General features: G+C 42.6%; 1 protein-coding gene across 1 annotated transcript in view; it reads left to right on the top strand.

Annotated features, from left to right (window-relative positions):
• Window positions 1-23,147, top strand: part of rsf1a (remodeling and spacing factor 1a) — a 109,021-nt gene that overhangs the window by 22,507 nt on the left and 63,367 nt on the right. Inside the window, 2 exon segments of the mRNA XM_063054675.1 lie at window positions 15,252-15,343; window positions 15,717-15,809. Of these exon segments, the coding sequence (XP_062910745.1) occupies window positions 15,252-15,343; window positions 15,717-15,809 (185 nt within the window).

The raw sequence follows: 23,147 nt of genomic DNA, 5'->3' as shown, positions 1-23,147 counted from the left end.
ACATTCCGGCGTACGAACTGTTTCATAGGAACACTCTACAGTACCTTCGGATGGTGGAGGAAACCTGCATATTGAATAAGATGTATTTATTTATTATTATTTTCTTCTGTATTATGTATTGCATTGAACTTGGCAAGTTAACAAATTTCACGTCACATGCTGGTGATAATAAACCTGATTCTGATTCTATACATAGAATTATAGGAAAGATATCAACAAAATTGAGAGAGTACAGGGGAGATTTACTAGAATGTTGCCTGGGTTTCATCTCCTAAGTTACAGAGAAAGGTTGAACAAGTTAGGTCTTTATTCTTTGGAGTGTAGAAGGTTGAGGGGGGACTTGATAGAGGTATTTAAATTATGAGGGGGATAGATAGAGTTGACATGGATAGACTTTTTCCATTGAGAGTGGGGGAGATTCAAACAAGAGGACATGAGTTGAGAGTTAAAGGGCAAAAGTTTAGGGGTAACATGAGGGGGGACTTTTTTACTCAGAGAGTGGTAGCTGTGTGGAACGAGCTTCCAGCAGAAGTGGTTGAGGCAGGTCCGATGTCATTTAAAGTTAAATTGGACAGATATATGGACAAGAAAGGAATGGAGGGTTATGGGCTGAGTGCAGGTTGGTGGGACTAGGTGAGAGTAAGAGTTCGGCACGGACTAGAAGGCTGACATGGCCTGTTTCTGTGCTGTAATTGTTATATGGTTATACACACACACACCTATCTCCAATCCCAGTTCAGACCACCTCAGCCTCTAGCCTTTGAGCCTGGACTTGCAGACTCCACCTTTTGGCTTCAGAATCTGGATTTGCCAATTCTTTGGTGACCAGAGCATAGAAGGCTACAGGCCAAGTGCTGGAAGATGGGATTAATACAGATTAACACTGGCTGGCATAGACATGATGGACCAACTAGTCTGTTTCCATGCTGTATGGTTCTATGTACAACTGCTTGATAAGATCATAAGACATGACAGAATTAGGCCTTTCGGTCCATCAGGTCTGCTCCACCATTCCATCATGGCTGATGTATTACCCCTCTCAACCCCATTCTGTTGCCTTTTCCCTGTATCCTTTGATGCTCTCACTAATCAAGAACCTGTCAAACTCCGCTATAAATATTCCCCAATGACTTGGTCTCCACAACTGTCTGTGGCAATGAATTCCACTGATTCACCACCCTTTAGCTAAAAAGATTGATAAGCGTTACATCCACTGCTTAATTCTTTGAAGCCCAGACCATAAAAACCATTGCAGCATTCGGTTGTGCAGAGGGACTTTGGAGTACATGTGCACGAATCTGAAACAGTTGGTTTGCACGTACAAAAGGTTATCAAGAAGACAAAAGCAATGTTGGCCTTCTTTACCAGAGGGATTGAATTTAAGAGCAGGGATATTATTTTGCAACTGTACAGGGTACTTACTGGTGAGGCCGGAGTACTGTGTGCTGCCCTGGTCTCCTTACTTGAAGAAAATGGTGGTTTTGGAGGGGATTTAGAGAAGGACTCTTCATCTTACATTCTCGATGTTTCTTTCTTAATTATTTATTTTTATTTCTTTCTTTTCCTTTTGTATCTGCACAGTTTGTCTTTTGCACACTGGTTGTCTGCCCTGTTGAGTGCAGTCAACTTCTGCTTTAAATATACTCAATATCTTGATCTGCAGAGCTGTCTGTGGCAGTGAATCCCAGGTTCACCACCTTCTGCCTAAAGAAACTCCTTCTCATCTTTGTAATAAATGGATGTCCTTCTATTATGAGGCTGTGCCTCTTGCCTTAGACATGCACATAAACTCTATCTAAGCCTTTCAGTATTCGATAAGTTTCAATGAGACCCCCTCCCCCCATTCTTCTAAACTCCAGCTGAGTACTGGCCCACAACCATCAAACGCTCCTCATACATTACCCTTTCATTCCCGGAATAATTTTTGTGAGCCTTTTCCGGACCGCCTTCAATGCCAGCACACCTTTTCTTAGATTTAAGGGCCCAAAACTGTTCACAAATACTACCAAGTATGGTCTGACTAATGCCTTATAAAGCCTCAGCATCACAACCTTGCTTTTATATTCTAGTGCTCTCGAAATGAATGTAATATTGCATTTTCCTTCCTTAACCACCAACTCAACCTGCAAGTTGACCTTTAGGGAATCCTGCACAAGGACTCTCAAGTCCCTTTGTACCTCTGATTTTTGAATTTTCTTCCCATTTGGAAATTATTTGACACCATTATTCCTTCTACCAAAGTGCATGACCAGACACTTCCTGACACGGTATTCCATCTGCTACTTCTTTGCCCATTCTCCTAATTTGTCCAGGTCTTCCTTCAGACTCCCTGGTTGCTCAACACTACTTTCCCCTCACCTATCTTTGTATCGTCTGCAAACTTGGCCACAAAGCCATCAATTCTATTTTATTATTCTTCAATGCTAGGAATTCAAAATGCCAGTAAAATTCTTGCCTTCTCAGTTGGATAGTGATATTTGGTGGTTGTTGGGTTGTGAAGTGAAACAGGTGAATAAAAGGTATGTGGAAGTCATACTGTGTTCTGATGAAATAGTTGAACTTCTATACAGCTATTTTGAGTCTGTAGATTTGTCCATATTCAAGGAATCGGCAGCCAACCTAAATGAGATTAGCATTATTTGTCACAAGTACATTGAAGCATACAGAGAAAAGCATCACTTTGCAGCAAAGTAGTGCAAGGGTTGTGCATCCTGGTAGTGTCACCACACTTTCAGTGCCAACGTAGCATGCCCTCAAATTACTAACTGTAACCATATGCATTTGGAATATGGGAGGAAACCGGAGCACCTGGAGGAGAACAACGCATTTTTGGGGAGAATGTGCAAACTCCTTACAGTGGCAGGGAATTAACCCAGATCATTGGCACTATAAAACATTACGCTGGCCCCTACGTTCCCTAACCGATGAGAATGACTTCATTGGTTTAGCCTTTGTCACTAAGAAGGCAGAGAGCTCAATACTGGTGGGGGGGGGGCGGTGGTCAATCAGGGTGTTCCCCATCCGGAAACCATAGATGAATGAGGAGATTGACCCTCTATTCAAGTCTAGGTCTGTGATCTTCGAATCAGGTGACTGTGATCTATGCAAGAAGTCAAGATACGGCCTTTGTAAAGTTATCAGGGATGCCAAGGAGATGATACTGGACAAAATAGAATTTGAGAGCAGCTTTCTGTTGTGACAAGGCTTGCATGCTATAGTGGGGCTAAGATCCTGATGAAGGATTACAGCCAAAAACGTCTGCTCCTGTATTCCTTCATAGATGCTGCCTGACCTGCTGAGTTCCACCAGCTTTTTGTGCAGTGGCCAACAGCAGGTATCAGTTTAAGGAGAGCGGAGGAAAGTTTTGGGCAGATGTCAGAGGTAGTTTCTCGCACAAAAAGTGATAAGTGCCTAGAATGCGTTTCCAGGGCTGGTGTTAGTGGCTGATACAAAAGGGATATTTAAAAGACTCATAGGTATGCACATGGATGTAGGAAAAATGTAGGGTTATGGGCTTTGATGAAGGAGCTTTAGTCTGAAATGTTAACGTCGTTCTAGACATAATCTAGAAAAAGTACTGAGTTTCCAATTTGTTTTTGTTTTGATCCTACAAGTGGTTATTTATAGAGGAGCGCTGTGAATATATTGCATAACTGGCACTCTAGTTAATGGTAATTCTCTCATGTGTGAGAGAAGCAGATGAGTATTTTTAAGGTTGGTTTCTCCTTAAATCCATAATGAATTTGTAACTGTGAAGGACCGGATAGGAAGCCTGTTCCAGTCTTTGGGCTGTTCAGTTGCAAGCTGTCAACCATGAATAATGTAAAGGTTTTCTCTTCCTTGTGGAAGATAGGTAACATCTGCCTCCCTACAGAGAAAAACATGGATTCTGTAAAATAGGACTGTGTCAGCAAGGGTATTTTAAAACTTCAGTTTCAAGATTATTCATTTCCAGTACAGAACGATAAAGGAGAACAAAATAATTGTTACTCCAGATCCAATGCAGCACAAAATAAAGCACAATAAGATAAAGAACACGATAATAAAAACACAATAAATATAAATACATAAAATTACTTACATACATAGATTGATTTATGTCCATAAAGTGATGCTAGGCACAGGAGTGTCTGTACGTAAGATGACTGATAGGAAATGATAAAGCGGTGGTGGTTTTGTATTAGTGGGTGAAGCTGTCAATCAGCCTTATTGCTTGGGGAAAGTAACTGTTTTTGAGTCTGGTGGTCCTGCCATGGATGCTATATAGCCTCCTCCCTGATGGAATTGGGGCAGTTCATGAGCAGGGTCGGTGGGATCCTTCATGATGTTACTGGGCCTTTTCCAGCACCTTTCAGCATCTTTGTCCTTGATGGTGGATAGGTTGGTACTGGTGATGCATTGGGCAGTTTTGATTACCTGTCTGCCACAGTGCAGTTTCTTCACCATGCAGTGATGCAGCATGTTAGGAAACTCTACTCTCTGTATCGTAAACACAAAATAATCTGCAGATGCTGGGGTCAAAGCAACACTCAACACGCTGGAGGAGCTCAGCAGGTCGGGCAGCATCCATGGAAAAGATCGGTCAACGTTTCCGGCCGGAACCCTTCGTCAGGACTGTAGGGGGATTGGGCAGAGGCCCTATAAAGAAGATGGGGGGAGGGTGGGAAGGAGAGGGCTGGAAGGTTCCAGGTGAAAAACCAGTAAGGGGAAAGATAAAGGAGTGGGGGAAGGGAAGCAGGGAGGTGATAGGCAGGAAAGGTGAAGAAAGAAAAGGGGAAAACACAATGGGTAGTAGAAGGAGGCGGAACCAAGAGGGAGGTGGTAGGCAGCTGGGGGAGGGGGCAGAGTGACATAGGGATAGAGGAAGGGAGGGGGAGGGAATTACCGGAAGTTGGAGAATTCTATGTTCATACCAAGGAGCTGGAGACTACCTAGACGGTATATGAGGTGTTGCTCCTCTAACCTGAATTTAGCCTCATCATGGCAGTAGAGGAGGCCATGTATGGACATATCTGAATGGGAGTGGGAAGCAGAGTTGAAGTGGGTGGCTACTGGGAGATTCTGTCCGTTTTGGTGGACAGAGCGGAGGTGCTCGACGAAGCAGTCCCCCCAATCTGTGTCGGGTTTCACCGATGTAGAGAAGGCCGCACCGGAAGCACCAGATGCAATAGATGACCCCAACAGACTCACAAGTGAAGTGTTGCCTCACTTGGAAGTACTGTTTGGGGCCCTGAATGGTGGCAAGAGAGGAGGTGAACTGCTTCGTCGAGCACCTCTGCTCCGTCCGCCAAAACAGACAGGATCTCCCAGTAGCCACCCACTTCAATTCTGCTTCCCACTTCCATTCAGATATGTCCATACATGGCCTCTTGTACTGCCATGATGAGGCTAAACTCAGGTTGGAGGAGCAACACCTCATATACCGTCTAGGTAGTCTCCAGCCCCTTGGTATGAACATAGAATTCTCCAACTTCCAGTAATTCCCTCCCCCTCCCTTCCCCTATCCCTATGTCACTCTGCCCCTTCCCCCAGCTGCCTACCACCTCCCTCTTGGTTCCGTCTCCTTCTACTACCTATTGTGTTTCCCCTATTCTTTCTTCACCTTTCCTGCCTATCACCTCCCTGCTTCCCTTTGTTACGTACCCCGTAACTGGGTTGCCAAACCAGCAGAAATGGATCACTCAGTTGGAGTCTGGATTACTAGAACTAAGAAAGTTTTATTAAAGAAACAAGCAACACAGTAATCGAAAGGATAATAAATGCAACAGTTCAGCAATGATAAACACACGTTCACAGAATTAAGATAACAGCATCAATCAAGCTCTATCGTTGTCTAGGGGTAAATGACCAAATTTCAAAGTGACACAAAAGTTCAGTCCAATTTAGTTCAGTTCGCAGTAATCGTTGCCATGGCGATAGACAACGTGGGGGGAGGGAGAGAGAGAACGGGAACGACTGATCATTCAGACACGGCTTCCACTCACAGACCGGCGATATTGCTCACAAGCAGCTTCCAGGCGGGTCCTTTGTGATGTCACCTGAGGTCACCGACTGTGACCCCTCCTCCAGATGTGGTCGATCCTCTGCAGTGAACCCGGCACCCAAGCGAGGGCGGACACACACCGGGTTCCCGCTGATCATACCTTTCCACCCTGTGCGTTTAAGGTCCGGTACTTCCCACCGACTCGTGAGAGGTGCACCGCTTCCAGAGTCTCGTTACCTCGGGTGTCGTGTGTGTTCTGCCTTAGCGAACCTGTCCCTTTTTATCCCCCTGCTGGGGTATCGCCTGTCCATCACTTCAAACAGTTCAGGGTTCAAAGGGGGAGCCGCTCCAGACAGCTCTCTCTCCCCCGTCCCTTCATTACACATCTCCAGACGCTGCTCCATTGTTCCTTATTTCTCCTTCCCCTGAGGACAGGTGGCAGACCACTTGCTGATGCCACTGATGCTAACCCAGGCCAGCAAACATCTTAATTTTATGTGTATTCTCGTCACACCTTCCCCCACCCCTTTATCTTTCCCCTTACTGGTTTTTCACCTGGAACCTACCGGCCTTCTCCTTCCCATCCTCCCCCCATCTTCTTTATAGGGCCTCTGCCCCATCCCCCTACAGTCCTGACGAAGGGTTCCGGCCCGAAACGTCGACCGATCTTTTCCACGTATGCTGCCCGACCTGCTGAGTTCCTCCTGTGTGTTGTGAGTGTCTACTCTCTGTATGTAGGATGACGTGAGTAGAGATGTGCATAGTGCAACTCTCTTCAGCCTCGTCAGAAAGTAGAAGCATTTTTGATTTTGTAGGATTTTTTTATATACCTATAAAGCAAGTTGTCTTTTGCATCATGTAATCTTATTTGTCTCCAGTTCTCAGCCATAAGTAAGGCTCCAGACTCCGATTCCAACAAAAAGCCGGAGGAACTCAGCAGGCCAGGCAGCATCTGTGGAGAAAAGTAGAGTCGGCGTTTTGGGCTGAGCAGAGTCCTGCCAAAGGGTCTTGGCCTGAAATGCCGACTGTACTTTTTTCCATGGATGTTGCATGGCCTGCTGAGTACCTCCAGCATTTTGTGTGTGTTGCTTGGGTTTTCAGCATCTGCAGATTCTGTCTTGTTTGAGACTCTGATTTCCCCGTTTTGAAGTATAGCTTTCTAGACCAATACTGTCCAGGTTCACCCCAGGTTTACAGTAGAGTTCCTGAGAACTATTTGTAAACCAAGTAGTTCACAGGTCGAAATGCGGCCATGAACTGAGTTCCTATAGGACAGAAGATGCCTGCGGGGGGGGGGGGGGTTGTCCCTGTCGGATAGATTGTCTGGAAAAGCGTGTAAATAATCATGTTATCTATTAGAAAGTTCAGCTCAAGATTTTAGATACTATTGGCAGTTTTAAAGCTGTCCAGATAGGATTCACAAAAATGGACATCAGCACAAACCCATCACTCTGGTCTCCTGAACAATTTTTCATATGTGTGCGCTGTACACATCCGGTGCTCAGAACCTGAGGAGTGCCTGTAGTCCATATTGAAGGGGAACTGGATGCTCGGTGTCTAACTATTTGGTGAGACATTAAACTAGAACTTCCTTGGATGGATGCTAAAAACAAATTCTTGGCATTATTTATAAAAGAAAACAAAAATAGCCTTATTTCCATAAAAAAGAATTCAGTCTTAAGGATGACACACAGTACTTTGAAGCTACAAAGTACTCTAAAAATGTTCTAATATTGCAATATTGGAAGTGGGGCAGTCATTTTGAGTGCAGTGAGTTTCCACAATCCATCACTTTCTTGAATCAAAATTTTGCCGTCACATTTTAGATTTTGATACTTGAACCCATACCTTTTTAACTTGAGCATGTGTAAACCCACTGCACCTGATCAACACTTCGAAAAATAAAGATGCTTCTTGTTTTATTACACTGATTGTTTGTACTCAATTTATTAGGTATATCTGCTCATTAATGCAAATATCTAATCAACCAATTATGTGGCATCAACCAGATGCATAAAAGCATGCAGACCTGGTCAAGAGGTTCATTTGTTGTCCAAATCAAACATCAGAATGAGGAGGAAATGTGATCTAAGTGACTGACTGTGGAATGATTGTTGGTGCCAGACAGGGTGGCTTGAGTATCTCAGAAACCACAGACCTTCTGGGATTTTCATGCAAAATGGTCTCTAGAGTTTATACAGAATGGTGCAAAAAACAAAAAACATCCAGTGAGTAGTGAATCTGTGGGTGAAAACACCTTGTTAATGAGAGAAGTCAGAAGAGAATGGCCAGACTAGTTCAAGTTAACAGGAAGGTGATGGTAACTCAAATAACCACACTTTATATCATTGGTGTGCAGAAGAGCATCTCTGAATGCACAGCACATTGAACCTTGAAGCGGATGGGCTACAGCTTCGAAGACCACAAACGTATACAGGTGTCCCCTGCTTTTTGAACGTTCGCTTTACGAAACTTCGCTGTTACGAAAGACCTACATTAGTTACCTGTTTTCGCTAATAGAAGGTGTTTTCACTGTTATGAAAAAAGGCAGCGCGCAATAAAAGCGGCGTGTGATAAAAGGCAGCGCGTGCCCCGAGCAGCCAAGCTCCTCCCCCGGAACTGCATTCTAGCCGGCATTGTTTAAGCACGTGCCTGTGAGCATCCGTTAGCAAGATGAGTTCTCAGGTATCGGAAAAGCCTAAAAGAGCTCGTAAGGGTGTTACACTTAGCGTAAAACTAGACATAATTAAGCGTTTCGATCGTGGTGAACATAGTAAGGACAAAGTGAATTTTCAAGGGTCCACTGCACCACCCCAACCTCCAACGACTCAGCCTAACACACCATCATCAGTGTGCTCGGCGCTGTCTTCCCAATTCCGATAAGTAATACTACACTGTACATACATTATTTCTACTTTATATAGGCTGTGTATTTTTATGTGTTATTTGGTATGATTTGGCAGCTTCATAGCTTAAAGGTTACTGGAGAGAGTGTTTCTGCCGAGAGCGCTTCTGCGAGATTATCGCTACCGAGAACAGTGCGGCAATGATTGTGAAAAAGTATTTCTACTTTATATAGGTTGTGTATTTATCATATCATTCCTGCTTTTAGTACATGTTACTGTTATTTTAGGTTTTATGTGTTATTTGGTATGATTTGGTAGGTTATTTTTTGGGTCTTCAAACGCTCACAAATTTTTCCCATATAAATAAATGGTAATTGCTTCTTCACTTTACGATATTCCGGCTTACGAACCGTTTCATAGGAACACTCTACCTTCGGATGGTGGGGGAAACCTGTACTCTGTGACCACTTTATTAGGTACAGGAGGTCACTGAGCGTATAGACACTTTGTGCTCAGTTTGCTATATTAATGCCTAAACCTAAGCACTTTGTGAAAAGCTAAGGTCATTGTAAAGTATTTTGTAAATGCAAAAATTGCACTTTGTGCCAGAATTCAGTTTGGCTGCACCATGTCGAGACCAGTTGTTCTTCCCTGGTCTTACACAGTGAACGGTAGGTCACTGAGGAGAGTGGTAGAACAAAGGGATCTGGGAATACAGATTCATAATTCGTTGAAAGTGGTGTTACAGGTAGATAGGGTTGTAAGGAAAGTTTTTGGCAAATTGGCCTTCCTAAATCAAAGTAATGAGTATAGGAGATTGGATGTTATGTTGAAGTTTTATTTGGAGTATTAATTTGGAGCCTAATTTGGTGTAGTGTTGTTCACCTACCTACAGGAAAGATGTAAGTAAGGTTGAAAGAGTACAGGGAAAATTTACAAGGATGTTACTGGGTCTGGAGGACCTGTGTTATAAGTAAAGATTGAATAGGTTAGAACCTTATTCCTTAAAATATTGATTTCTCAATCTTGATAGAGGTATACAAAATTATGAGGGTTTAAATAAGATAAATGGGTAGGTCTACAACCAGAGGTCATGAGTTAAGGGTGAAGGATGAGAAGTTTAACAGGAACATGAGGGAAAACTTCACTCAGACTGACGTGAGAGTGTGGAACAAGCCACCAGCACAAATAGTCCATGTGAGTTTGATTTCAACGTTTAAGCAAAGTTTGGATAGGTACATAGATAGAACATAGAAACATGGAAAACCTTCAGCACAGTTCAGGCCCTTTGGCCCACAATGCTGTGCCGAACATGTACTTACTTTAGAAATTACCTTGGATTAACCATAGCCCTCTATGTCCCTATCCAGGAGCCTCTTAAAAGACCCTATTGTATCTGCCTCCACCACCGTCGCCAGCAGCCCATTCCACCCACTCACCACTCTCTGCCCTGGCATCTCTTCTGTACCTACCCCTGACATGTCCTTTGTACTTGCTTCCAAGCACCTTAAAACTGTGTCCTCTCTTGTTAGCTATTTTAGCCCTGGGAAAAAGCCTCTGACTATCCACATGATCAATGCTCCTCATCATCTTATACACCTCTATCAGGTCACCTCTCATCCTACATCACTCAAAGGAGAAAATGCCCAGTTCACTCAACCTATTCTTATAAGGCATGCTCCCCAATCCAGGCAACATCCTTTTAAATCTCTTCTGCACCCTTTCTATGGTTTCCACATCCTTCCTGTAGTGAGGTGACCAGAACTGAGCACAGTACTCCAAGTGGGGTCTGACCAGGGTCCTATATAGCTGCAACATTACCTCTTGGCTCTTGAACTCAATCCCACGACTGATGAAGGCCAATACACCGTATGCTGCCTTAACCACAGAGTCAACCTGCACAGCAGCTTTCAGTGTGCTATGGACTCGGACCCCAGATCCCTCTGATCCTCCATACTGCCAAGAGTCTTACCATTAATACTATATTCTGCCATCATATTTGACCTACCCAAATGAACCGCTTCACACTTATCTGGGTTGAACTCAATCTGCCACTTCTCAGCCCAGTTTTGCATCCTATCAATGTCCCACTGCAACCTCTGACAACCCTCCACACTATCCACAACACCCCCAACCTTTGTGTCATCAGCAAATTTACGAACTCATCCCTCTACTTTCTGATCCAGGTCATTTATAAAAATCACAAAGAGAAGTAGTTCCAGAACAGATCCCTGAGGCACACCACTGGTCACCGACCTCCATGCAGAATATGACAGTCTACAACTCTTTGCCTTCTGTGGGCAAGCCAGTTCTGGATCCACAAAGCAATGTTCCCTTGGATCCCATGCCTCCTTTCTCAATAAACATTGCATGGGGTACCTTATCAAATGCCTTGCTGAAATCCATATAGTAGGGGTACAGAGGGATAAATGGTTTTGGCATGCACTAGAAGGGCCTGTTTATGTGTTGTACTTTTTAAAGACTCTATCGTTCATAGAGTTGCTTATCTGTTTGTAATAATAAGTCATCCATTATAATGCATTTTCTTTCTGTGCAGTTTGATTTAACTTTTTCCATAAACTCCTGTGGTTTTGTACTTAAATTGGTTTTGCTTTGTGAAATGTTCATGTTGTAATTTGTTCATCACATGGACAAGTTTCTTTGAAATACTTCAGAAATATGAAGATCTTGGGTCTTAGTTTTCCACTTTATGTAAATGCACTTTGAAAGGACCATTTGACAATGTTTGTTTGAACTTCTAGTTCTTTTTAAAAATAAAATGGTATGAATAAATATTGCAAATCTGGGGAAGTTTTGCAGGGAATCTGAGAGGCAAAATCTACCAGCATTTTGATAGACAAGAGTCAGATTAGGAGGAGTCAGTATGGCTTTCTGCATGGGAAGTTGTGCTTGACAATCCTTTCGGAAGTAACCAAAATTATGATGAGAGTATGTATTGTCTATTTGAGCTTTAGCAAGGCATTCGACAAGATCCCACATAGTAGGCTGGTTTGAAAGATTAGGTGCCATGAAATCCAGGAAGAGTTGGTTGGGTGGATTAAAAATTGCCTTGGAGGTAGGAAGCAGAGAATTATTTGCATAATGAAGATCAGTTCCTAGTGGTGTGCTGCAGGGGTCAGTGTTGGGACCCTTATTACTTGTTATTTGGATGCAAATGCACAAGGCTTGATCAGTAAGATTGCGGGTAATGCAAAATTAGAAGGTAGTGTTGTTATTGAAGGAGGTTATCATAGATTACAAGGGGGTCTTGATTTGTTAGGGAAGTGGGCCAAAGAGTGGCAAATGGATTTCAATTCAGATAAATGTGAGACGATTCATTTTGGAAAGTGATGCACAGGAATTGAAAATGATGTTAAAGGTTTTTAGGGTTGTGAAAAAGGCATTTAGCACACTGGTTTTCAGTCAGGGCACTGAGTATAGGAATTAGGGCATATGTTTCATTTTTATTAATCATTGCTAAGTACGATGTAGTCATGCTATTAAAGGAAATATATGATTAAACTGAAAAGAGTGCAGAAAAGATGTCTGAGGATGTTGCCAGGGCTGGAGGGCCTGAGCTGTATAGAGAGGTTGGCCAAGCTAGGTCTTGATTTCTTTGCAATGTGGGAAAATAGTGGTGGGGTGCTTGGGCAAAACCTTACAGGAATGTTTACAATTATGAGAGGCATAAATAGTGGACGGTGCAGTCTTTTCATTAGGGTAGGGGAGTCCAAAACTAAGAGGGAATAGATTTAGAGTGAGAGTTGTCTTGAGGGGATATTTTTCACACGAAGGGTGGTAAGTATAAGAAGACGACTGCCAGAGTAAGTGGTTGAGGGAGTTACAATGGTGTCAATGTATTTGGATAGGTACACAGAGGGGTTGCAGCAGGGATTGACAACCTGGGGTCGACAGACGTCTTGGTTAATGGTAGGGGTCCATGGCATAAAAACGGTTGGGGTCTTCTGGTTTAGGGATATGGGCTTAAAACAGGAAATTGGGACTAGATCAGTGGTTACCATGATCAACATGAGCTTGAGGGCCTGTATCTGTGCTGTATTGTTCAATGACTCTGTGACTACAAAAGTATAATTTCAAGTAAAATTGTCTTGACTTTGAATTTCCTTGTTTTACATGTCTCAAGTCCATTTGTTCTTTTTCACAAGCTTCACTTTTTATCCCATGTTGCCATTGTGACTGATCAGTTTCTTCCCATTGTGGATTCTTCAGTTTTCAATTTAATGTTGTTTATTTTCTGGGATTTTGCATATGACTACAAACTGAATTTGAAATTAGAATGATTTTGGACAGTTGCACAATTTCTCAGTTCATAGGACAAGGTAATGGTAGAAAAGAAATGAAAATGATAGTGGAATAGGTTTAGATCTGTATCAAGGAGGAGAAGTAATTGCTGAGGTTTTGGTGTCTAGACCATGCAGGTGCTACTTGACCTGCTGAATCCCTCCAGCAGATTGTTTGTTGCTCCAATTTTCAGCATCTGTAATCTCCTGTGTTTCCATCTTGAGATCTTCATGATTTGCCTGACCCTCTGGTTCCCCCACAAACCCCTCAAGACAAAATATTCTAACAATCTCAAGAGTAACACACACAAAGTGCTAGGGAGATCTCAACAGGTCAGGCAGCATCTATTGAGAGGAATAAAGAGTCAACTTTCAGGCCAAGAACCTTCATCAGGAGCTGCTTGTGCAGTTTATAATTCCATGGACAAACCTGTTTACAGAACCATATGTAAACTCAACAAGGCATATTCCATATTCTCAATTATTCATTGGCTGGTGTGCAAGAGAGCATTGATAATTTGTTAATGTACTGCTGAGTGCTGCAAAAAATTATTGATTTTTTTCTCCCTTCTGCTACTTACATCAATTTAATTTGGAGGTATCCACTTCCACCACTTCCAGCTTCTTAATGAATTGACAAAAGAGGCCTATGTTGGTTGGGGTCGACCATGGATGTTGTGTCTTAGCTGTATATGCAAGCCAGTGTGCAGGGCAGGGCAGCACGACTTGGAGAGCAAGCTGTTGCCTACAGAGCAGACTCCCCCTCTGTACACGGGTGATGAATGCAAAAGAATGGCAGAGACTGATATAGTTTGGCACCAGTGGCATACAGTAGTTACCAGTTAGCCTTGAACTCAATGTAGGACTCCCTTAGGGACTCCAGCTCCAGATTTTTCCTCAGGGTTTATTCCTGAAACGTTCCCATGAGTGGATACAATTGTAAGATACCAGAGTTTTGAGATCAGTTTCCCCTCTCCTAGATGAGCTGTGAAATTCATTGCTATAGACAGCAAAGGTTAATAGGTTCTTGATTAGTAAGGGTATCAAAGACATCAGGGAGAAGACAGAAGAATGAGGGTGAGAGGGATAATAAATCAGCCATGGTCGAATGCAGAGCCAACTTGACTGGCTGAATAGCCTGGCTCTGCTCCTATGTCTTGTGGTATTACGGATTACAGACGTCTGTGCTGGCTGAGCAAGCAGGCATGGGAAAAGCAGCCGGCAGCTGGCCTTACTGACTTGTGAGTGAGCGAGTTACTCTGCTCAGCACTCCCAGCCCTGCTTGGTTCCACTTGGCCTCGATTGTTGTGGCTTAGGAAGGCGAAGGAGAGAAGGCACACAGAAATGGCCCATTCACATCCGAAGGAAGATGTCTCATGACCCGTAGCCCGTGATAAATCTATCTCTCCCCATCCATCTCGCCAGTCTCCAAAACGCTCGTTCATAAGTATTGATTTGTAACTTGGGGAAGAGTCGTAGTTCAGTTCTTCCCATTCATTTAACCCTTTATCGTATGAAGCTTAGGCTTGATTCTCAACCTAGGAAAGGTAAGAGAGTCCTGATCCCAAGCTACCATGAGAAGCAAAGGAAGAGGTTTCTGGATTTCCAAATTTCTGACTATAGAAGATGTTCGAGTTGACTGGAGGCAGGAAATGTGGTGCCTTCTATTCAAGAATGGCAGCAGGGGTATGTTAGGTAATTGCAGGCCCATGAGCCTAACATCAGTTGTAAGAAAATTAATAAAACAGGTTCTGAGGCTCAGGATGGGGTGGCATGGTAGTGTAGCAGTTAGTGTAATGCTATTACAGCATCAGCGACCTGGGTTCAATTCCTGCCACTGTCTGTAAGGAGTTTGTATGATCTCCCTGTGACCATATGGATTTCCTCCATATGTTCTGGTTTCCTCCCACATTCCAAGAATGTACAGGCTAAGTTTGTTAAGTTGTGGATATGCTATGTTGGCACCGGAAGCGTGGCGACACTTGCTGGCTATCCCCAGCAGCATTTCTTGTGTTTTTAATAAATATGATTTCAAGAGAGTTTTTTTTTGTTAAAATTGTAACTGAATTTCTTTACGGAAGTGAAGCAACCATTAACTTATTTTGTTCTTTTTCCTTATAGTTCCTCAACCATTGGTTGATCTTCATTTGAAGTTGATGAGGAAGATTGGGAAGTCTGTCAGCTTCGATCGATGGGAAAAGTACCTTCTCAGGGTAAACTACTCTCACACTGGATCTCCTGAGAAAAAAGTGGCTTGGTGTCTTGCATTACTCTGTGGAGTTCATTGCCTATAGACCAGTACAACAAAACACAGCTTCTTTGATAATGCATGTTACAAACCAAAGTTCCCTAATGTGCAATGTCTGTGTATCACTGGTTAGTAATAGTTTGGGACTAGGTGTAAACATCAGTTACAGCATAAATTGGAATTTTACCCCATTATTGCATTTGCATGGATTAAGTACTGAATCTTTATCATAGACTGAAGGTTCTTTAAATTATTGGTCATTGCTGTTTTAATTTTAAAATATTATAAATCATAAAAACTGTATGCAAAACACTTTACGTTGGTTTGCTTTTAAATAGATCTGCCTGGAATACAACAATACTTGGGCTTGGGAGATGGAAAAAATTGGATACACTGAAATGGATGCCGAGTGCAAACTTGGTCTCTTGAAGGTAACTTCTCAGCAAGCTTGTGTGCATGAACCTCTCCTGATATTAACTTGAGGTTCAGTTTGTAAAGCTGTAAAGAATGAAGGTGCTGGAATTCGTTTTCAGCCATTTTAGGTAGGTTGCGACTGTGAACAAAGTCACCAGAGAATCACTGAAGCTGTGATATGGAAGTCTTTATTCATCACAACTAGTAGGCATTCTTCTGGATACACTCTCAATAGATTATACCTTTTAAGGTCAAAGATAGTAACAGGTGATTCAATACAATTTCAATAGTTACAATGACATTGCTCACTTCAATATTTTGAGTTGACAGTGCTTCCTTTGAATTACATATCTACAGTGGGAGATGCCTCTGAATGCTCAAACATTTTTGTCACAAAGTAATTCACACAAATAGTCTAAAAGCTTCTGCAGACAGAGAGCCAGACACCAAAAAATAATGTTGTCAGGTCTGTTTCGAGTGCATAAGTATCCTGAGTACACAAAAAACTATTGATTGTCTACACCTATGACCATGTTTGATTTGCTAAGTGACAATATCAGTCTTGCCTACTCTCCTATTAATGGAAACATCCTCTCCATATTCACTCTATCCAGGCTTTACGGATTCCGTGGGATTCAGTGGGATTTCCCTCCCTCATCCTTCTGAAGCCCCCTGAGTACAGGCCTAAAGCAATATACGTAGAGCCTTTCATTCCTAGGATTATTTTTCTGAATCTTTTCTGGATCCTCTCCAGGTCAGCATATCTTTACTTGGGTGTGGGGTGCAAAATTGCTCAAATGAGCTTTGTCAAGCTTCATTTTTGCCATATGTCCCTTCCTCCACCCACCCTTTCTACTTGTTGACCTCTCTGGCCTTCGCATTCATCCTCTGTAACAGAGAGTAGTGGGTGTGTGGAATGCCCTGCCAAGGGAGATGCTAGAGTCAGAGGCATTCAAGAAGTTCTTACATAAGTACATGGATGAAGGAAAAGTGAAGGGTTATGTGGGACAAGTTTAGATTGACCTTGGAGTAGGTTAAGAGCTTGGCACAATATTGTGGGCTGAAGGGCCTTTACTGAACTGTTCTTAAGTAATCTGCTCAGTAGTTCTTTTCCAAGTAAAAGAACCTCAATTTATATAATCTCTCTTCATAACATTCTGGTAAGCTCCCTCTTTAATTACCTGTTCCCTCTAACATGACCGGAAAGGAGGCTGTATTGCAGCTCTGGTCAGACTAGTGACTAATGCAATTTAAGATTTAAGATGAGCTTTATTTGTCAAATGAACATCAAAACATACGGTGAAGTGTATTGTTAGCGTCAGGGATGTGCTAGGGCAACCCACAAGTGTCACCATGTTTCCAGCACTTACTAACCTTAACCTGTATGTCTTTGGAATGTGGGAGGAAAATGGAGCATTCGAAGGAAACCCATGCGGTCATGAAGAGAATTACAAACTCCTTAAATACAATGGCGGAAGTTGAACCTCAATTGATGATTGTTGGCATTGTAAAGTGATTGTGCTAACTGCTACACTACCGTGTCACCCCAGTAAGAGCAAAACATTGGAGCGTAACCTTCCAGCTCTTACACCCTACTCTTCAGCTAGTATTGGCAAGAAACTATTTGCCATTTTATAATTAAATTATATTTATAATTAATATTGTAATTAAGTATCATATTAGATATCTATTAGAATTAATTGTAATAATATTATAATTTCAAAGAAAGCACGGTAGTGCTTCTGATTCCTTAGGAGTTTGTGGAGATTTGGCAAGACACCTAAAACTTTGACAAACTTCGGTAGATGTTTAATAGAGAATATATTGCTGGCTGCATCACAGCCTGGTATGGAAATACCAATGCCTTTGAACAGAAAATCCTTGCAAAAAATAGTAGATGTATCCCAGGTAAAGCTCTCCTGGCCATTGATCACATGGAAGTGAAACGCTGTCGTAGGAAAGCAGCATCCATCGTCAGGGACCCACACCACCAGGCCATGCTCTCTTCCTGCTGCTGCCATCAGGTAGAAAGTACAAGAACCTCAGGACTCACACTACCGGGTTCAGGAACAGTTATTACCCCACAACCATAGGGCTCTTAACCAAAGGAGATAACTTCACTCAGCTTCATTTGTCCCATTATTGAAATGTTCCTACAACCAATTATCTCACTTTTAGGACTGTTTATTTCATTATCTCATGTTCTCATTTTTTATTGCTAATTATTTATATTTGCATTTGCACAGTTTGTTGTCTTCTGCACTCTGGTAGATCTTTCATTGATCATATTATCGTGACTTTTCAAAAGAGAATGTATACAGTATACAACCTGAAATACCTAGTCTTTACAGACATCCACGAAAAACAAAGCCCCAAAAGAATGAATGACAGAAAAACGTTAGAACCCCAAAGTCCTCTCTCCCTCCTCCCATGTGCAAACAGCAGCAAGCATCAACACATCAACCTCCCCCTTACCTGTTTCAGAAAAAAAGCGTCAGCACTCACCATCCACCAAGCAATAGCTACAGTCAACAAAAACTATTGATTACCTTACAGTCTGACATGCCACAGGCTCGCTCTCTGTCTCACTAATAAGAGACAGGGAGGTGTCATCCATTTCACAGCGAAAAGAAAGATAAGTCGCTGTTACGACATTACAGTGTGCTGCATCACTTTTTAGTCAGAGATTTTCGGACTCGAGAGTCGGCAGTAACCTCTCCCCACTATCGAGAGAAAGAGAGAGAGAGTGCGATTGCTCAGTTACAGAGACCTCCATCCGAAAAGCTGCCGCAGTGAAATCCTGATGTTCCTTCTCCCGCGATGTCTCAGTCGGCAGCACCAGCTCGGAATTTGGTCCAGGGCTGTGCTGTGCCGCATCCTGGAAGCACCATCTTCCAAGCCACGCCTGGAGAATGTTGGAAAATGGTCGTCTGGTGAGCTCCAAGAGTGGGAACTCATCCACCGTAAAACAAAATACAGTTTGAGTGCTGTTGCAGATCTGGACCTCAATATAATCCCAGCCACCTTGAAAAGGGAAAAAAAGAGTCTTTAAGGAGAGGACTTTATGCTGTTTTCACAGAATAGCTCAAAGAGGCAGCCACTTGGCGCCATCTTAACTCTACCCACCTATTCTATGTCTGTTCTATGGACTTGCTCAGTATGCCCACAGGAAAATGAATCTCAGGGTTATATATGGTGATGTATATGTACTTCGAAAATAAAATTTACTCTGAATTTTGCATTTTAAATTTGAATCATGAATCTTGCCATGACTACCTATCGTACTACCCTTAGAGATCTAGAGTTGTGCGCTCCAAGTGTCCAGTCTTGGTATCCTCTGATATTTTTTTTACCAAAGTAAACACAAGCGATTCTGTGGATGCTGGAACTCAGCAGAACATGCAGCATCTACAGAAGTGAACAAACAGCTTTGGGTTGAGACCTTTCATCAGGTTTCAAGCCTACGACTGTTTAATTCATTTCCATGGATGTTGTCTGACCTTCTGAGTTCCTCCAGCATTCTGTATGTGCTTACATAAGTGTTCATTCTGTTGCCATATTGTTGTTGACCTCTTTTGCACTAATTCAGTAAGTGCTGTTTGTAAAATGGTGTTAAAATATTAAAATTATGAATGGAACTTAATGTGGGGAGAAAAATGCCGTTCTCTTAAGTACTAAGAAAAATAAAAATGGATGATCATTCTGGTTATAATGAATCAGAAATGCCCATATAAAAGCAGACTTTTAGTTCTGCTATGAATAGTGGGGAATATTTTTACCCTTTCATATGGAAAGGACATTGTACCGTGGTGATGTACTCTGCTTCCCCTTTTTCTGAAATTCATCTCTGTTCTTCAAAACTGGTCACAGCCTGTTGAAGACCTCTGATGACAAGCTTAGTTACCCATTCTTCCTAGGTCAGCGAATTTTTGGGTGGTTGTTAGTGCTGAGGGAAGGTATTTTATTTTTATCTATTTGCAGATACAGCACAGAATTAGCCCCTATGGCCCAACGAGCCTCACCGCCCAGCAGCTCACCTATTTAGCCTAATCACTGGACAATTTACAATGATCAACTTATCTACTGATCGATACATCTTTGGACTGAGAGAAAACTGGAGCACCCGCAGGATACCCATGCAGTCATATAAGAACATAAGAAATAGGAGCAGGAGTAGGCCACCTGGCCCGTCGAGCCTGCTCTGCCATTCAATAAGATCATGGCTGATCTGGCCATGGACTCCTGCCTTTTCCCCATAACCATTAATTCCCCTACTATGCAAAAACCTATCCAACGTTGTCGTAAATGTATTTACTGAGGTAGCTTCCACTGCTTCATTGGGCAGAGAATTCCACAGATTCACAACTCTCTGGGAAAAGCAGTACCTCCTCATCTCCATCCTAAATTTACTCCCCTGAATCTTGAGGTTACGTCCCCTAGTTGTAGTCTCACCTACCAATAGAAACAACTTTCCTGCACAGGGAGAATTTTTGTTGTTTAGAGATGCCCATTGAGCCGCATCGCCCAGCAGTCCACCTATTTAACTCTAGCCTAATCACTGAGCAATTTACAATGACCCATTAACCTACTAACGAGCATGCCCTTGGACAGTGGGAGGAAACTCGAGTACCTGGAGGTCACAGGGAGAACTTACAAGATAGCGTTGGAAATGAATTTCAGTCTCTGATGCCCACAGCTTTAATAGCGTCGTGCTAACCACTGTACTTCCAAGATGTCCTGTCAGAGCTTGATCTTTGTTGGTCACAACCGTGTTTGGCTAGCCCTCCACTAGGCCCCCCACCCCATAGCATACGTTTCATGTCATTGAGTAATACAGCATAGAAACAGGCTCTTCTGCCCAGCTCATCCATGCTGACCAAGATGCCCACCAAAGCTAATCCTATTTGCTTGCATTTGGCCCAAATACCCCTAAACCTTTCCTATCCTTCTACGTTCAAATGTGTTTTAAATGTTAAAGACGTTTTTTTCCTGTACACTTGATAGGCTCCCCTGTCTTTAGTTCTCTTCTTTCACAGGCTTCATTTTTTCTTTTTACCTAACCCTCGATATCCTTCCAGGTTTCTGTGTACTTGTTCCTATAAGGGTTGGTCATCATGTCATTGGGTATATTTAAAGTGGAGGTTAAGAGGTTTTTGATTAGTATGGGTATTAAAGGTTACAGGGAAAATGGGGTTGAGAGGAAAAACAAATCAGCCATGATTGTATGGTGGATTTTTCCCCTTGTACCAGTGTTAATCTTTATGCTGTTTCTGTTTACTGAGGAGCATTAGGATGAAGCTTTGCTGTTGCTATCCACCTGAAATGGATGTACTTTTCATCTGACCAGAGACCAAAATAATTCTCCTTCATTCCCTGCAAACCACATACAACCTCTACACCACATTCTCCTTTTCCCCAGCATCTATAAAATTGCCAGTTGGGGATTCAAGATCGTATTATATTCGGTTTATTATACACATTTATGTATTTATTTAGAGATACAGTGCGGAGCTGACCCTTTCAGCCCAATGAGCTGTGCTGACCAGCAGCCCACCTATTTAACACTAGCCTGATCACAGGACAATTTACAATGACCAATTAGCCTGCTAATCGATATGTCTTTGAACTGTGGGAGGAAACCAGAGCACCCGAGGAAGCCCATGTGGTCACGGGAAAAAACATAGAAACTTTCTTACAGATGCACCAGAATTGAGCTCCGAACTCCATTTTCCCAACCTGTAATAGTGTTGTGCTAACTGCTACGCTACTGTGGAGCCCCATGTACTGAGATACATCGGAAAACTTGGTTTTGCATGCCATTCATACAGATTATGTCATTGCAGTAATGCATTGAGATAGTACAGAATTATGAGGGGTGTGTACGCAAAATTATGAAGGCCATAGATAGAGCAGACTTGATGGGCTAAATGGCCTAGCTCTGCTCCTGTATCTTATGGCCCTTATGGGGAAACTACAAGCAGACATTTTCCACTGAGGTTGGCTGAGACTGGAATTAGAGGTCTTAGGTTTAGAGTGAAGCTTGAAGTATTTAAGGGGAACATGAGGTGGAACCTTCACTCCATGGGTTGCCAGCAGAAGTGGTGGATGTGGTATCAATTTCCAGATTTAAGAGAAATTTGGATAAGTAGATGGATAGGAGAAGTATGGAGGGCTATGGTGTAAACGTGGATCATTGGGACTTGGCAGAATACCGGTTTGGCACAGACTAGATGGACCGAGGGTGCTTTATGCCTCTATGAGGAAAAACAATGACTGACTCTAGAAGGAAGTGTTACGGTTAAGCAGAAAGTTTGGTACTGGCAGTTGATAAGGTGATAATGAAGTAAATTGTGGGGTCAAGCATTCATCTTTTCATATTAGGGAACCATTCTAGAGTCTTATAGCAGCGAGAGGGAAACTGTATGACTTCTCTTTCTGTTGGGTATTGAGAAATATCGGAACTCTGGTCACAGATCTGCCTGAATCAGCCAATTTGGGGCTGACCGGGTAGGGAAAACTATTGCTTGTGGTTCATTGGCAATGGACTAAGCTTTTAGGAGCTCTAGGTAGAAGACAGCTTGCACACATCCCTGCTTTTAACAACATTCATTTCTCCTACTGGGTGGAGTTTGTGAAATATCTCTGCTTCCCCTTAAGATCAAAGCAGTGAAATTATTTGGTTGCTGGTGGTTCAGAGAATACAAGTTTAATTTACAGCACAACAGTAGATAATCTAAGATGTTAATTGTGCTAAGAAAACGGTGACCATGAATGTGTGAAATTGTTTTAAAGAATAACAGATTAAAGAAGTAAACTTCCTTTCATTGATTGGTCTGGCCTCCCTTGACCCCAGTTCCAAAATAGTGTCTTGGCCCAACAAGTCAGTGTGATGGCAACTAGGATTGATTGATTGATTTATTTATTTATGCATGCATGCATGCAGGGGCCGAGAGGTAATGTTGCAGCTATATAGAACCCTGGTCAGACCCTGCTTGGAGTACTGTGCTGAGTTCTGGTCGCCTCACTACAGGAAGGATGTGGAAACTATAGAAAGGGTGCAGAGGAGGTTTACAAGAATGTTGCCTGGATTGGAGAGCATGCCTTATGAGAATAGGTTGAGTGAACTTGGCCTTTTCTCTTTGGAGCGACGGAGGATGAGAGGTGACCTGATAGATGTGTATAAGGTGATGAGAGGCATTGATCGTGTGGATAGTCAGAGGCATTTTCCCATTATGAAATGGTTGCCACAAGAGGACACAGGTTTAAGGTGCTGGGAAGTAGGTAAAGGGGAAATGTCAGGGGTAAGTTTTTTACTCAGAGACTGGTGAGTGTGTGGAATGGGCTGCCAGCAGCGG

Source organism: Mobula hypostoma, chromosome 7, assembly GCF_963921235.1.
Source record: "Mobula hypostoma chromosome 7, sMobHyp1.1, whole genome shotgun sequence".
NCBI classification, from domain to species: Eukaryota; Metazoa; Chordata; class Chondrichthyes; order Myliobatiformes; family Myliobatidae; genus Mobula; species Mobula hypostoma.
This window is presented reverse-complemented; position numbering and strand designations above follow the sequence as displayed.